Source organism: Mytilus californianus, unplaced genomic scaffold, assembly GCF_021869535.1.
Source record: "Mytilus californianus isolate M0D057914Y unplaced genomic scaffold, xbMytCali1.0.p SCAF_1, whole genome shotgun sequence".
Classification (NCBI taxonomy): domain Eukaryota; kingdom Metazoa; phylum Mollusca; class Bivalvia; order Mytilida; family Mytilidae; genus Mytilus; species Mytilus californianus.
Genome location: NW_026262581.1, coordinates 76,748,164 through 76,762,139, shown reverse-complemented (window position 1 = coordinate 76,762,139; position 13,976 = coordinate 76,748,164). Strand labels below are relative to the sequence as shown.

The 13,976-nt window shown below is 33.4% G+C and overlaps 1 protein-coding gene across 1 annotated transcript in view; it reads right to left on the bottom strand.

Moving 5' to 3' along the window:
* Nucleotides 1-13,976, bottom strand: part of LOC127707480 (DNA repair protein complementing XP-C cells homolog) — a 46,858-nt gene that overhangs the window by 2,506 nt on the left and 30,376 nt on the right. The window contains exons 12-20 of the mRNA XM_052212033.1: nucleotides 13,643-13,798; nucleotides 12,325-12,382; nucleotides 11,948-12,059; nucleotides 11,165-11,209; nucleotides 10,377-10,421; nucleotides 7,224-7,313; nucleotides 6,774-6,855; nucleotides 6,435-6,528; nucleotides 293-386 (exon numbers count right to left, since the gene is read on the bottom strand). Of these exons, the coding sequence (XP_052067993.1) occupies nucleotides 293-386; nucleotides 6,435-6,528; nucleotides 6,774-6,855; nucleotides 7,224-7,313; nucleotides 10,377-10,421; nucleotides 11,165-11,209; nucleotides 11,948-12,059; nucleotides 12,325-12,382; nucleotides 13,643-13,798 (776 nt within the window). The remainder of the gene's footprint in view (nucleotides 1-292; nucleotides 387-6,434; nucleotides 6,529-6,773; nucleotides 6,856-7,223; nucleotides 7,314-10,376; nucleotides 10,422-11,164; nucleotides 11,210-11,947; nucleotides 12,060-12,324; nucleotides 12,383-13,642; nucleotides 13,799-13,976) is intronic.

Sequence of the window (13,976 nt, the reverse complement as noted above, 5' to 3'; positions counted from 1 at the left end):
GTTGCTATGTTTCCACTTGGTAAGGAACTTTCTTTTTGGGAAGATTCACCATGTTCACAACAAGATTAAAGCAATTTTAAAGGACTGTTCTAGCAATAAATCCACCATCTAGAAAACATTTCCTCTTGTTCTGAATCTACTTAAAAGGAAAATGCCTTACTAGGTGGAAACAACAATTTTTCCAGAATAATATCACTTGTGCAGATTGATAGATTAATATCTGGGTCATAAAAACAAACAACAAAAGAAAGTTATAGACTGAATCCCAGTAAAGTTAAATGTAGTAGATTACCTCAATTTCTCTTTGTTTTTGTATTTCTTGGTCTTCATCCCAAGCTGCTATCAGTATGTCTTTATATTCTTCACATACAACAAAACCATCCAATCTATAAAGAAGTAAATCATCTTTCAAATTATGAAACCTCTTTTCAGTTAACTTGCAATATGATTCCATAGTCAACCTAAACTAATCCCCAAGCAATTGCATTTTTCTCACAAATGTTATCTGTACTTTCAATACATAAGAAGATACCACGAAGTATAAAAACATCATAGTCAAAGATGGACGGTCAACAACGCATCCAACTTATAATGACAAATAAATGGAGAATGTGTCCATGGGACACAGATGATGCCCCCACTTGCATAAAACGCTATAAAGTGACATAACTAGAGAACTGTAAAAGTGACGCCACCCAAATTCGACCTTGATCTGTGTTTTATGGTAATAAGCATTGAATATAAGTTTCATAACATTTGCTTGAGGTAAACTAAAGTAAGAGAATGGAAACAAAAAATCCAGCATTTTTTCCGAACTCAGGAACGATAAAAGTGAAACCACCAAATTGATCTGTGTTTTGAGGTAATAAGCTTTGTGTATAAGTTTCATAACATTTGGTCAAGGGAAACTAAAGTTAGAGAAAGAAAACCAATTTCGGGAAGTTTGGACATACAGACGGACAAGGGTAAACCTTAATGCCCCCTCCGCTACAGTGGGGGCATAAAAACTATGGATGAATTTTGAGTGGTTCTACTCATTCGTAAATTGACTTTGTAAACCTAAACAGTTATGGAAGTACAATTGACTTCAATGTGAAGAGGACTAAAATGTAGGTCACGCTGACTTCATTTGATGGGATTTACACTTACATCTGCCATTATATAGTTTATAACCCCATTGATTACAATATTTATTCACATGAGATCGTTAAAATTTGAAAATTTACATATTAAGAGGGAATAAATATAATAGTTAAAAGGGTAAAATAGTAGTTTTATGCCCGGTCAGATTTTCTCTATTTGTAGCGGTTTTCAAGATAATAGACAAAACTTGCATTTTATCCCTATGTCCTAATTTTAGCCATAGCGGCCATGTTGAATGGCAAGCGGGGTCATCTAACACATTTTTTTAACAAGATACCCCAATGATGATTGTCGCCAAGTTTATTCAAATTTGCCCAAATAGCTTCAGAGGAGAAGACTTTTGCAAAAGTTAACGGATGACGAAGATGGACGACGACGCCAGACACCAAATGATTAGAAAAGCTCACTTGGACCTTTGGACCAGGCGAGCTAAAAATGAAAAAAATTGATGAAATATGACATTTAGGGGCAATAACTCCCGAAAGAAGTCGTCTGACAGTTTTGGCATAAATGGACAGCAGGTAGATCCAGGCATCTCCATGGATGAAAATTTTACGATAGAGGAGGCTCTTACTGGAAAAAAACTCGTGTTTCGTGATCGAAAATATTTCATTCCTACATTTCTTTGTAAGGAATAGTGATTAGACTAATATCTTGTTTATATTATTCATTTCATTATAGAATAACCAATATTTTCCTTAATTGTCATTTGTAACAATTCCAATGTCAAGCCTGCATAGCTCCTTTTAATCAAGGATAACCACAATTCAGCTGTCCTGTTAACCAAGTTTTTTTCCTGTCAGAAGGTTCCCAGAGTCGTTTTCTTGTTGTTTTGGTAATTTTTTTAGGACTTGGGGATCATTTTTCTCACTGCCAAACACCCATGTAGTAGTTTTTTTCAAATTCATTTCAGAGGTCAAGAACCAGGATTGATAATTTGCAGCATCGACAACAAGAAGTTGAAAACCTATTTGTGGAGGGCAAAAGTTTAAAACTGAAATGGTTTAAATGACTTTAAATTGCACATTCCACAACAACAAATGGAAGTTTTTAACGACCTTGACTGGCTATACAGCCCTTGCATGGTCGGCTTAACACATTCCACAATAATAGACCATGCAACATGTATCTTTCGGTTCTGAATGTAAACCGGATGTAAATTAATTTGATTGTAAACTACCAAATGAATTTGGAATTACGATACAAAATTTCTTCAGATTATCAAGTTTCAGTTTATATATTCGAATATTTACTTTTAAACTTCTCAAGTGATTCATTACGATCGATAATTGTTGTTATTTGGCATGAAATTATTTTCATTTTACGATTAAGTTTTACCTTGTACTCGTTTAAATAGGGGGATGATGACAGCATAAATCAATAAAAGCATTGTTCAACTTGTTAAACTTTTTCCATCATAATTGAATTTAAATTTTTTTTTTCAATCTAAATTTTCATCAGCTTTCCTGAAAAGTAATTAAATAATGCAATTAATCGTCTTTCTTGATCAAGTGTTCTCCTGTAAGGTGTCTCACACTACCTGTAGAATTGATAAGCATTGTTAGGCGGATATCCCTCAGGGCTAAAAAAAATTAATTGCTTTGCCGGTCACAGCTGGATACGACCGCAGAGGTTCAACCCTGAACAGTTGGGGCAAAAATGGACACAATATCACACTTGATACAGGTCTGAATTTGGATTGTAATTAAATAGTTGACACATAATAGGTTTCTGACACAGAATAACTGTAGTCAAAGAACTTAGAATTGGTTATATGATTTGAAATTATATTCAATTTTTTGCTTTTGTGCAATACACTGTGCCTGTGCGATTTGACACCCCACCCCCCCAAAAAAATAAAAATAAAAATTAACCCCCTTTTTTGTTTTCTTTTGTGCAATACACTATGCTGTTGCGTATTGAACCCCCCAACCCCAACTCCAAAAAAAAATCCCCAAATATGTGAAGAAATTTTGTTTAATTTCTGAAATCTGAAATTAGAAAAAATTGCCCCCTCCCCCCCCCCCTTTTTTCCAAACAAAAAATTCTTTTCCTCAAGATATGGTCATAATCTCAATTCAAATTTCCAATGGAGTTTGCAATCATAATTACCCATTTAAATACATCATAAAAGTCTTAAATAGATAATTTAAAAGCAGTGCAAGGGAGGTAATCCAACATTGTACAACATTGTACAATTTTGTTTTTGGATTACCTCCCTTACACTGCTTTTAAATTGTCCATTAACCAGGAAACCCTTGTTTTTTCTTTTTTTGCCCCAATTCCTAAACGGTTTGAGCCATAACCCCCCAAAGCCAATCCTAACCATCCCTTTGTGGTATGGAAACTTTTCAGAGAAATCTATACATTTAAACACAAGTTATTGTCTGGAAACCATAAAAATGCCTTTTTGGGCCTCTTTTTGGCCCCTAATTCCTAAACTGTTAGGACCCTAACCCCCAAAATCAATCCCAACCTTCCTTTTGTGGTTATAAACCATGTGTTTAAATTTCATGGATTTCTATTAACTTATACTAAAGTTATTGTCCGGAAACCCACTGTCTTCGGACAATGACGACGACGTGATACCAATATACGACCACAAAATTTTTTTGCGGTCGTATAAAACAGTAATCTGGAGGACACTTTGGATTATAATACAATAAGGGTTATGCAATAACAAGCAATTGATTATAATTGCTAACAAAAATGGCGGTGGCAAACGAAAAAAAAAAATTTTGACTACAACTTTTAATCAAAGTGCAGTTATTTAACAATGACGGGGATCATTTGAAGATCGCGGAAGATAATTTAACGATGGGGTGGATCATTTGACGATGGAGGAAGATAATTTAACGATTGGGGGGATCATTTGACGATGGAGGAAGATAATTTAACGATGGCGGTATGCCATCATTAAACAGGACATGGAGATCCCCGTAGATCTCAAAGGGGGACGAAAGATACCAGAGGGACAGTCAAACTCACAGATCGAAAACAAACTGACAACGCCATGGCCAAAAATAAAAAGACAAACAGACAAATAATAGTACAGATGACACAACATAGAAAACTAAAGACTAAGCAACACGAACCCCACCAAAAGCTGGGGTCGATCTCAGGTGCTCCGGAAGGGTAAGCATATCCTGCTCCACATGTGGCACCCGTCTTGTTGCTTATGTTATTACAAATCCAGTAAATAGTCTAATTCATTAGGTCACATTCGTGAAAAAGGAAGGGTATTGTAGTTACGACATAAGGAACATATCCGATATCTTCTGTGAAACGGTTATTCCATAACAGTCAACCAACTCGTGATGGCGTCCGTAAAATTTAGGAAGGGATGATTTCAACTTCACCATTTGGAACTCTTGGTTTAATAGCTTCCTTGTGAGCAGCAATCCTCTATCAAGGAAATCATGATAGGAAATACAAGCCCAGGAATATGTATCAATTGGGAGATATATACTCCGTATGCAGGCGCTGCTGGAATGTTGCTACATAGAAATGGAAAGTTCACGATTGGGAAGCTAAATCATCTCTTTTGTCGTAAAGTTTTGTTTTCAACCGACCCTCATTGTCAATTTCTAGATGTAAGTCAACATTCTCAACATTTCTGACCCTGTAAGATTTTCTCTGTTCATAGCGGATTTCAAGATAATAGACAAAACTTGCAGTTTACCCCTATCCTCTATTTTTAGCCATGCTGGCCATCTCGGTTGGCAGCAGGGTCATTGAACACACTTTTTAAACAGTATACCCCAATAATAATCATGGCCAAGTTTGATTAAATTTTGCCTAGTAGTTTTAGAGGAGAAGATTTTTGTAAAAGATTACGATGACGGACAACAGACGCCAAGTGATGAGAAAAGCTCACTTGGCTTTTCGGCCAGGTGAGCTAAAAAGCAAAAAAAATAGTTTTTGAGATAAAAGCCATTGAAAATATGGCAGAAAATGATTCTCTGTAGACCTTTCATTAACTTAACATTAGCTACACATTTCTTAAATAAATGGAGAATGTGTCCCCATGGACACAGATGATGCCCCCGCTTGCATACAACATTATAAAGGGACATAACTCAAGAATGATAAAAGTGACACTACCCAAATTTGTACTTGATCTGAGTTTTAAGGTATTGTGTATAGGTTTCATAATGTTTGGTTGGGGTAAACTTAAGTTACAGAACAGAAACTAAAAATTTTGCAATTTTTCGATTTATAAAGGGGCATAACTCGATAATGATTAAAGTGACCCCACCAAAATTCAAACTTGATCTTTATTTTGTGGTAATAAGCATTGTGTATAAGTTTCATAACATTTGAATGAGGCAAACTTAAGTTAGAGAACGGAAACTAAAAATTTTGCAATTTTTCCATTTATAAAGGGGCATAACTCTAGAACGGTTAAAGTGACGCCACCAATATTCAAACTTGATCTTAACATTTGGTTGAGGCAAACTCAAGTTAGAGAACAGAAACCAATTTTGGGACGTATGGACGTACGTACAGACAGACAACGGTAAAACTTAATGCCCCCTCCACTAAGGCGGGGGCACAAAAACTATGAAAACATAACAAGGATTTTATAAGATTTAAAAAAACGGCTTTTCAAACTAAATATTATAAAATTATGAAAAGAAAAGAAGGGGTTAACTAGCAAATTTTTAATGCCACTTCATGGATAATAAACTGCTTCGCTGAGCGCAGCTGGATACGCCCGCAGAGGTCCAACCCTAAACAGTTGGGGCAAAAATGGACACAATATTCAAGCTTGATACAGGTCTGAATTTGGATTGTAATTAAATATTTGACATATTTCCGAAAACTGGAAAATCCCCTTTTTTTTTAATGAATAAAACCCCATAACTCGGAAACGTAAAATCTAAAATTTATAAAAAACGAAAGGGAGCTCACGTCAATAGATATCAACAATTCACCAAAATTTTATGCAAATTGGTTAAAGCGCTTTTAAGTTAATGTCCGACATGTTGACAATGGACGGACAGACGGACGGATGGACAGACGGACAACGGTATACCATAATACGTCCCGTAAACGGACGTATAAAAACCAGAGAATTTTAAATATCTGAACAAAAAATCAAAAATAAGATCAGTGAACATCCTTAAATTGAAGCTTGAAAGAATAATAGGATCAAACCAAGGATGCCAATGCCTCAAAGATGCAATTTAAACCTCATAGATTTAGGAAGACCTTCGTTTGTTTAAGGCAATTAAACATATCATAAGTAAAGACATTTGGATCACTTGAATACTATATAAATATCTTACAAAGGATGTGAATATCCACAATGTGTATCCCAGCCAGTCATGGCAGCTACACAATCTATGTCTAACTTCTTAGCAACTTTATTTAATCCAGGCACTGAAAAATATAATTATCAAAATAATTATGATAATCCCACTCCTTATTAATTGATACTGCATTTTTGCTGATGCCTTTTGCAAATGCCAATAAAAAATAATGTCAGAAAATCATATAATACGACTGAATAAAAATTAACATCTTAAAATAAAACATATAATAATAGAATAAAACATAACATCATAAAATAAAACATATCATAATAGAATAAAACATTTATATCAAATTCAGTTTCAATAACTTACACTTGAGATGGACTGTTCCAGCAGGTAACATAGACGGCATGAATAACTCTATGTTTCCATAACCATTTCTTGGTACTTTTCCCTGAAATATTATAACATGGTCATTCTTGTAGAATATTTTGATTATTGATCATAACTCAGCCAATGTATTCTGATCTAAATTTCACAAAAAATCGACATTCCTGTACCTTTAAATTTGTGGTTTACCTATTCCCCTGAAACATCCCACAAATACTAATGAACCCACAATAAGTGCTTGTAATGAACTGTACTTTCAAGTTGCTGTTAACAGCTCTTCTGTGCTAAAATGACTGCTATGCTCTTGGAATATACAGTCAAATTTCATACAGAATTTTTCTTTTCTATATTTTATTACATTATAAAGATTAAAGTAGTGAAATTTTATTTATACAACAAATCAAGAACATCAGGTTGCCAAAATAAACGTACATTAACTGCTGGTGGAGGTATATACACCTCTGTCTGCCAGTGACCAAATATTTCCAGGTCTAATGCATCTGGGTTTTCTTTCTTATGTTTCTGTAAAATACAGAAGTGTTCAAATACAATCATTATTGTTCATTATCATGCACCCCTCTCCAGTTTACAGTTAAACCTCAGCACTTATAACCACTGTAATCTGTCCAATACTGAACATGACAACACACATTTTTTGAATATCATACTACCAATTTATTCTCCAATTATTATATCTTTAATTAAAAAATATTTTGAATAAACTGAAAAAGAATTTGGTAACATTTGTTAAACTTGACTGACACAGTACAAGCTGTTTTATATTTAAGGTAAACTTGACTGACACAGTACAAGCTGTTTTATATTAAAGGTAAACTTGACTGACACAGTACAAGCTGTTTTATATTTAAGGTAAATCTTCAGTATTCACTCTAAAAACCAATAATAAAGTCTGAATCCTTTGAAAACATTTGACATTTACAGTTTGGTATAATATACAACTACAGTGCACAAAGTTTTAATTTTATATAAGCATAAATGACTATTCAATGATAAGGCATGGTAAAAGGATGGAATTTCTAGAAAAGTGATACTCAATCCTACTAAGCCTTTCAAAGTATGAATAAGCAATTTTTCCATATAAATAATTAGAGGCTCTAAAGAGCCTGTGTCGCTCACCTTGGTCTATGTGCATATTAAACAAAGGACACAGATGGATTCATGACAAAATTGTGTTTTGGTGATGGTGACGTGTTTGTAGATCTTACTGTACTGAACATTCTTGCTCCTTACTATTATCTCTATCTATAATGAACTTGGCCCAGTAGTTACAGTGGAAAATATTTTGTAAAAATTTACAAAAATTTACAAAATTTATGAAAATTGTAAAAAATTGACTATAAAGGGCAATAACTCCTTAAGGGGTCAATTGACAATTTTGGTCATGTTGACTTATTTGATGATCTTACTTTGCTGTACATTATTGCTGTTTACAGTTTATCTCTATCTATAATAATATTCAAGATAATAACCAAAAGCTGCAAAATTTTCTTAAAATTACCAATTCAGGGGCAGCAACCGGACAACGTGTTGCCTGATTGGTCTGAAAATTTCAGGGCAGATAGATGTAGACCTAATGAACTATTTTTTTCTCGTCAGATTTGCTCTAAATGCTTTGGTTTCAGAGATATGAGCCAAAAACTGCATTTTACCCATGTACTATTTTTTAGCCATGTCGGCCATCTTGGTTCGCGGGCAGGGTCATAGGACACATTTTTAAACTAGATACCCTAATGATGATTGTGGACAAGTTTGGTTAAATTTGTCTTAGTAGTTTCAGAGGAGAAGATTTTTGTAAAAGATTACAAAAATTACAGAAAAATGGTTAAAAATTGACTATAAAGGACAATAACTCCTTAAGGAGTCAACTGACCATTTTGGTCATGTTGACTTATTTGTAGATCTTACTTTGCTGAACATTATTGCTGTTTACAGTTTATCTCTATCTATAATAATTTTCAAGATAATAACCAAAAACTGCAAAATTTCCTTAAAATTACCAATTCAGGGGCAGCAACCCAACAACGGGTTGTCTGATTCATCTGAAAATTTCAGGGCAGATAGATCTTGACCTGATAAACAATTTTACCCTGTTTCAGATTTGCTCTAAATGCTTTGGTTTCAGAGATATAAGCCAAAATCTACATTTTACCCCTATGTTCTATTTTTAGCCATGGTGGCCATCTTGGTTGGTTGGCCGGGTCACTGGACACATTTTTTAAACTAAATACCCCAATAATGATTGTGGCTAAGTTTAGTTTAATTTGGCCAAGTAGTTTCAGAGGAGAAGATTTTTGTAAAAGATTACAAAAATTTACGAAAAAATGGTTAAAAATTGACTATAAAGGACAATAACTCCTTAAGGAGTCAACTGACCATTTTGGTCAAGTTGACTTATTTGTAGATCTTACTTTGCTGAACATTATTGCTGTTTACAGTTTATCTCTATCTATAATAATTTTCAAGATAATAACCAAAAACTGCAAAATTTCCTTAAAATTACCAATTCAGGGGCAGCAACCCAACAACGGGTTGTCCGATTCATCTGAAAATTTCAGGGCAGATAGATCTTGACCTGATAAACAATTTATCCTATGTCAGATTTGCTCTAAATGCTTTGGTTTCAGAGATATAAGCCAAAATCTACATTTTACCCCTATGTTCTATTTTTAGCCATGGTGGCCATCTTGTTTGGTTGGCCGGGTCACCGGACACAATTTTTAAACTAAATACCCCAATAATGATTGTGGCTAAGTTTGGTTTAATTTGGCCAAGTAGTTTCAGAGGAGAAGATTTTGGTAAAAGATTACAAAAATTTACGAAAAATGGTTAAAAATTGACTATAAAGGACAATAACTCCTTAAGGAGTCAACTGACCATTTTGGTCATGTTGACTTATTTGTAGATCTTACTTTGTTGAACATTATTGCTGTTTACATTTTATCTCTATCTATAATAATTTTCAAGATAATAACCAAAAACGGCAAAATTTCCTTAAAATTACCAATTCAGGGGCAGCAACCCAACAACGGGTTGTCTGATTCATCTGAAAATTTCAGGGCAGATAGATCTTGACCTGATAAACAATTTTACCCTGTTTCAGATTTGCTCTAAATGCTTTGGTTTCAGAGCTATAAGCCAAAATCTACCTTTTACCCCTATGTTCTATTTTTAGCCATGGCGGCCATCTTGGTTGGTTGGCCGGGTCACCGGACACATTTTTTAAACTAAATACCCCAATATGAATTGTGGCCAAGTTTAGTTTAATTTGGCCAAGTAGTTTCAGAGGAGAAGATTTTTGTAAAAGTAAACGACGACGGACGACAAGTGATGAGAAAAGCTCACTTGGCCCTTTGGGCCAGGTGAGCTAAAAATGTTACAACAATTTGTAAATCATTGTAACAGAATAGAACAATTTTACAGGACACACATCTTTTTCCAACCAGTTCAACCATAACCAAACCTAATATATGATCTGTAACTACTGTCTGTGCAATATCAGACAAAATTTAAAATAATAAAATGTTCCCCTAAGCACTTTTTGTTAAAATCTGATTGTCAACTCACCCAGCGTACTCTTGATTTAACCATTTTGTAGGCTTCTTCACCAACCTGTTGAGAAATAATAACTCACTCATTAATTTGTTGTGAAGAAGATATTGTGTATACAAAGTGATATCAATTTTACATCTCACAATAAAATAAAGGATGGAAGAGTATAAAGAGAGATTATAATACAGGTTATATTGCATTTATACCTTAGCAACCTTTAAAACCTATAATTTTTTCAATCTATTGCCTGTCTTAATTGAACTCCTGGCAGGAGCCTATTATTCAGTGGTTGTCATTTGTTGCTGTTTATCATATATGTTTCTTTTTTTGTTTATTGTTTTTCTCGTTTTATTTATGTTTCATTTGTCATTTTGTGGTATATTATAGCTTGCTATGCGGTATGGGTTTTGCTCATTGTTGTAGGCCATATGGTGACTTATAGTTGCTAACCTTCTACATCATTTGGTCTCTGGTAGAGAGTTGTCTGATTAGCAATCATACCACATCTTCTTATTTTTATATTTATCTTGTATCAAGACAAACAGTGAATATTATTATTAATTTAACCTGTGTTTACTGCACAAAATATTATCAGTCCCAAATTGGTTCAGTTACGTCAGGAATTATTGTAATGTTAAGTCTGAAAGGAACATTAATTCTTTTTCTATGTATTTACTATTTTATATTTCTTCAAATAATATCAAGCATTTTAATGAGAATGATGAAAAATAAATTTATTTAATGTACTTGAAGGAATAACAAAGTAACATAACTACTTAAGTCAATACTTTATTGATACATACTCTGACTGCTCTCCCTTCCTTTAACCAGTTCTCTCTGGAATGTAGCTGTAATATAAATTCAACACAAGAGTAATATCAGGTTTGAAGAGATACTCTAACTATAGTAGTGAGTCTTGTGTGATATATATATTTACAAAGATCCCTGCCATATGAATTTGTGTGCCAGTTCAGGAACCTGGTCTACTGTTGTTACTGGCACTTCATGTCTGCCAAAAGTTGAAAAACCCAATGATGATTTGTTTTGATGGTTTTATTGTTTTTACACATTTTAATCCAACATCAAAAGTAAAGACACTATTTAAAACAATTAATCGATTATTTGGCCTCTGATGAAGGTCTATGAAGGAACTTTGACTTTAACCTTTAAAGTATTAACCTCAAAATCAATTGGGATCTTCCTTCATAACATGTGATCACATATCCAAGTTAGGTTGCAGTTGCATACAAAGTATCTGATTTAGCATCTGGAAACTACTTTTCTACACAAATTCAAATTTATTTTTAGTAGCATTGACCTTGACCTTAGACATAGTGAAAATTAATAGAGATCTTTCTCTCATTAAATGTGATCATATTTCCAAGAAAGGCTATTATCTATTGAAGTATTTGAGTTAGCCTTCTTGAAACGGAAATGACCAACACACAGAAAGATGGTCTGACTGTATGTAAACATCATGTTCCATTTTTTAACATTTTTGGATAACAAAAAAAAACAACATTTTTGTCAAATATTATCAAAGGCATAAATATTTCCTTTATATATATATTACATTTTGTACTTACAACATGGACACATTCTCTGGCATAAATAGGTTCATCCTTTATGTAACCAACAGGTATGGCTGAATTAGGATATAGTGCTTCAAATTTTAGTAGATGTCTTTTCAAGACATATCTGAAAAACATATAATTGTTTAGCCAAAAAATTGCAATAAAAGTTTAAAACAACATTGCAACCAATCAACTACCCATATTCATAGCTATCTGAAGCACATAAAACTTAACACCAGATAATTTATTATAGTAGCTAACTGTTGCGAAGCCTCTATGAAATTTAACCAATCAATTTTTGGGGTATAGCTAACTATACAATGTGCATCATGAAAAGCTGTCAATAGTTTAAAATATCACAGTATCAAAAAAAAGTAAAATGTACTTACAATGGATGACTCTTCAATTCTGACATACTTTTAGGGACTGGCTGAGAAATAAGTCTTGCTGAAAATATTATCATCAAATTATATTCACGTAAAAAGAAATAATTATTTCAAATATTGCCAAAGAGATTTGCAATATAATCTTTGAGCAGAAATATAGCTATTAAATGAAGATATTTGCAGTGTGTATGACAAAACCATGACAACTACAAAATCTGGGTTTAGTGAATAAGTTATTTATACATGTATATGATATCAACTATAGCACCTGTCCTAAGTCAGGAATCTGATGTTCAGTAGTTGTCGTTTGTTGATGTGGTTCATAAGTGTTTCTTGTTTCTCGTTTTTTTATATAGATTAGACCGTTGGTTTTCCCGTTTGAATGGTTTTACACTAGTAATTTTTGGGGCCCTTTATAGCTTGCTGTTCGATGTGAGCCAAGGCTCTGTGTTGAAGACCGTACTTTGACCTATAATGGTTTACTTTTATAAATTTTGACTTGGATGGAGAGTTGTCTCAATGGCACTCATACCACATCTTTTTATATCTATATACTACTACTGCGCTACTCATCACACAGTATATCATTCTCACATAAATGTTGATACCAAATTTCAGGGTGGTTTGATTTGTAGGTCTTGAGAAAAATGTGACAAAAATTTCACACATGGTCATTATTTGTCAGAATATGCAAGTATAGGGTAAACATGAAGTTAATGAGTGATGAATATGAAAATGCATTATACTGTAAAGCATGTTAACATGAAGTTTTAAGTAAGCTCTTATTTATAGTTCCCTAGAAAAAGTTAAGGAAAATTTCATAAAAGGTTATCATGTGCAACAATATAAAAGCTTTTGATTAACAGGAAGTTGATGAGTGATGAATCTGAAAATACATCACACAATATAGCATGTTCACATAAAGCCTAATAAAAAATTCCAGGATGCTCTCATATGAATCCTGAGTTAAATTTGATAGAAATTTCAAGCTAACTATGGCATACATTACCGTAATAACTGGACTAGATGTCTTTTTTTTGTGGCGTCCTTTGAATGCTCTCTCTTTGATGCATACCCCCAAGACCATTTTACTAACCTTTTTAAAATTGAATTTCTTTCCTGATTTTTGATGAAGGAAAGAGGGCTATAAAAATTCAGACAAGGAATCTTCATATCTTTGTCTTCTGGGGTTTATGTATAGATTTCTCACTGTCAATCATACCACATTTTCTTATTTTCATATTTAACCAAAGATAAACTCCCAATTAATATTCTTCCCCTCTTTGTTTGTTCAAGTTTTATCCTCTAATCATTTGAAAACCTTGAATATCATTATCTTCTTTAGAATGGATATCTACATCTGGACTTCTGTATGGAGCTAAGGTATCCTGCAACCAGTCATCTTTAATTCTTAATTTCCTAGTCTCTGTCAACCATTTAGAGGCATATCTTGGTGTTAGGTCTTTTATGTATCTGTCTATAAAACAGAAATACTGAGTTAAATCACTGATGGGTTTGTGTTTTCTTGGCATGAAAATAACTGACAGGTATTAGGGATGTTTCTTGGAATTTGACACATGTTCTTTCCATAAACATTGGAAAATACAATAAAATTGAGAAATTGGTGTTCTGAATAGTATATGAAATCCATAAAA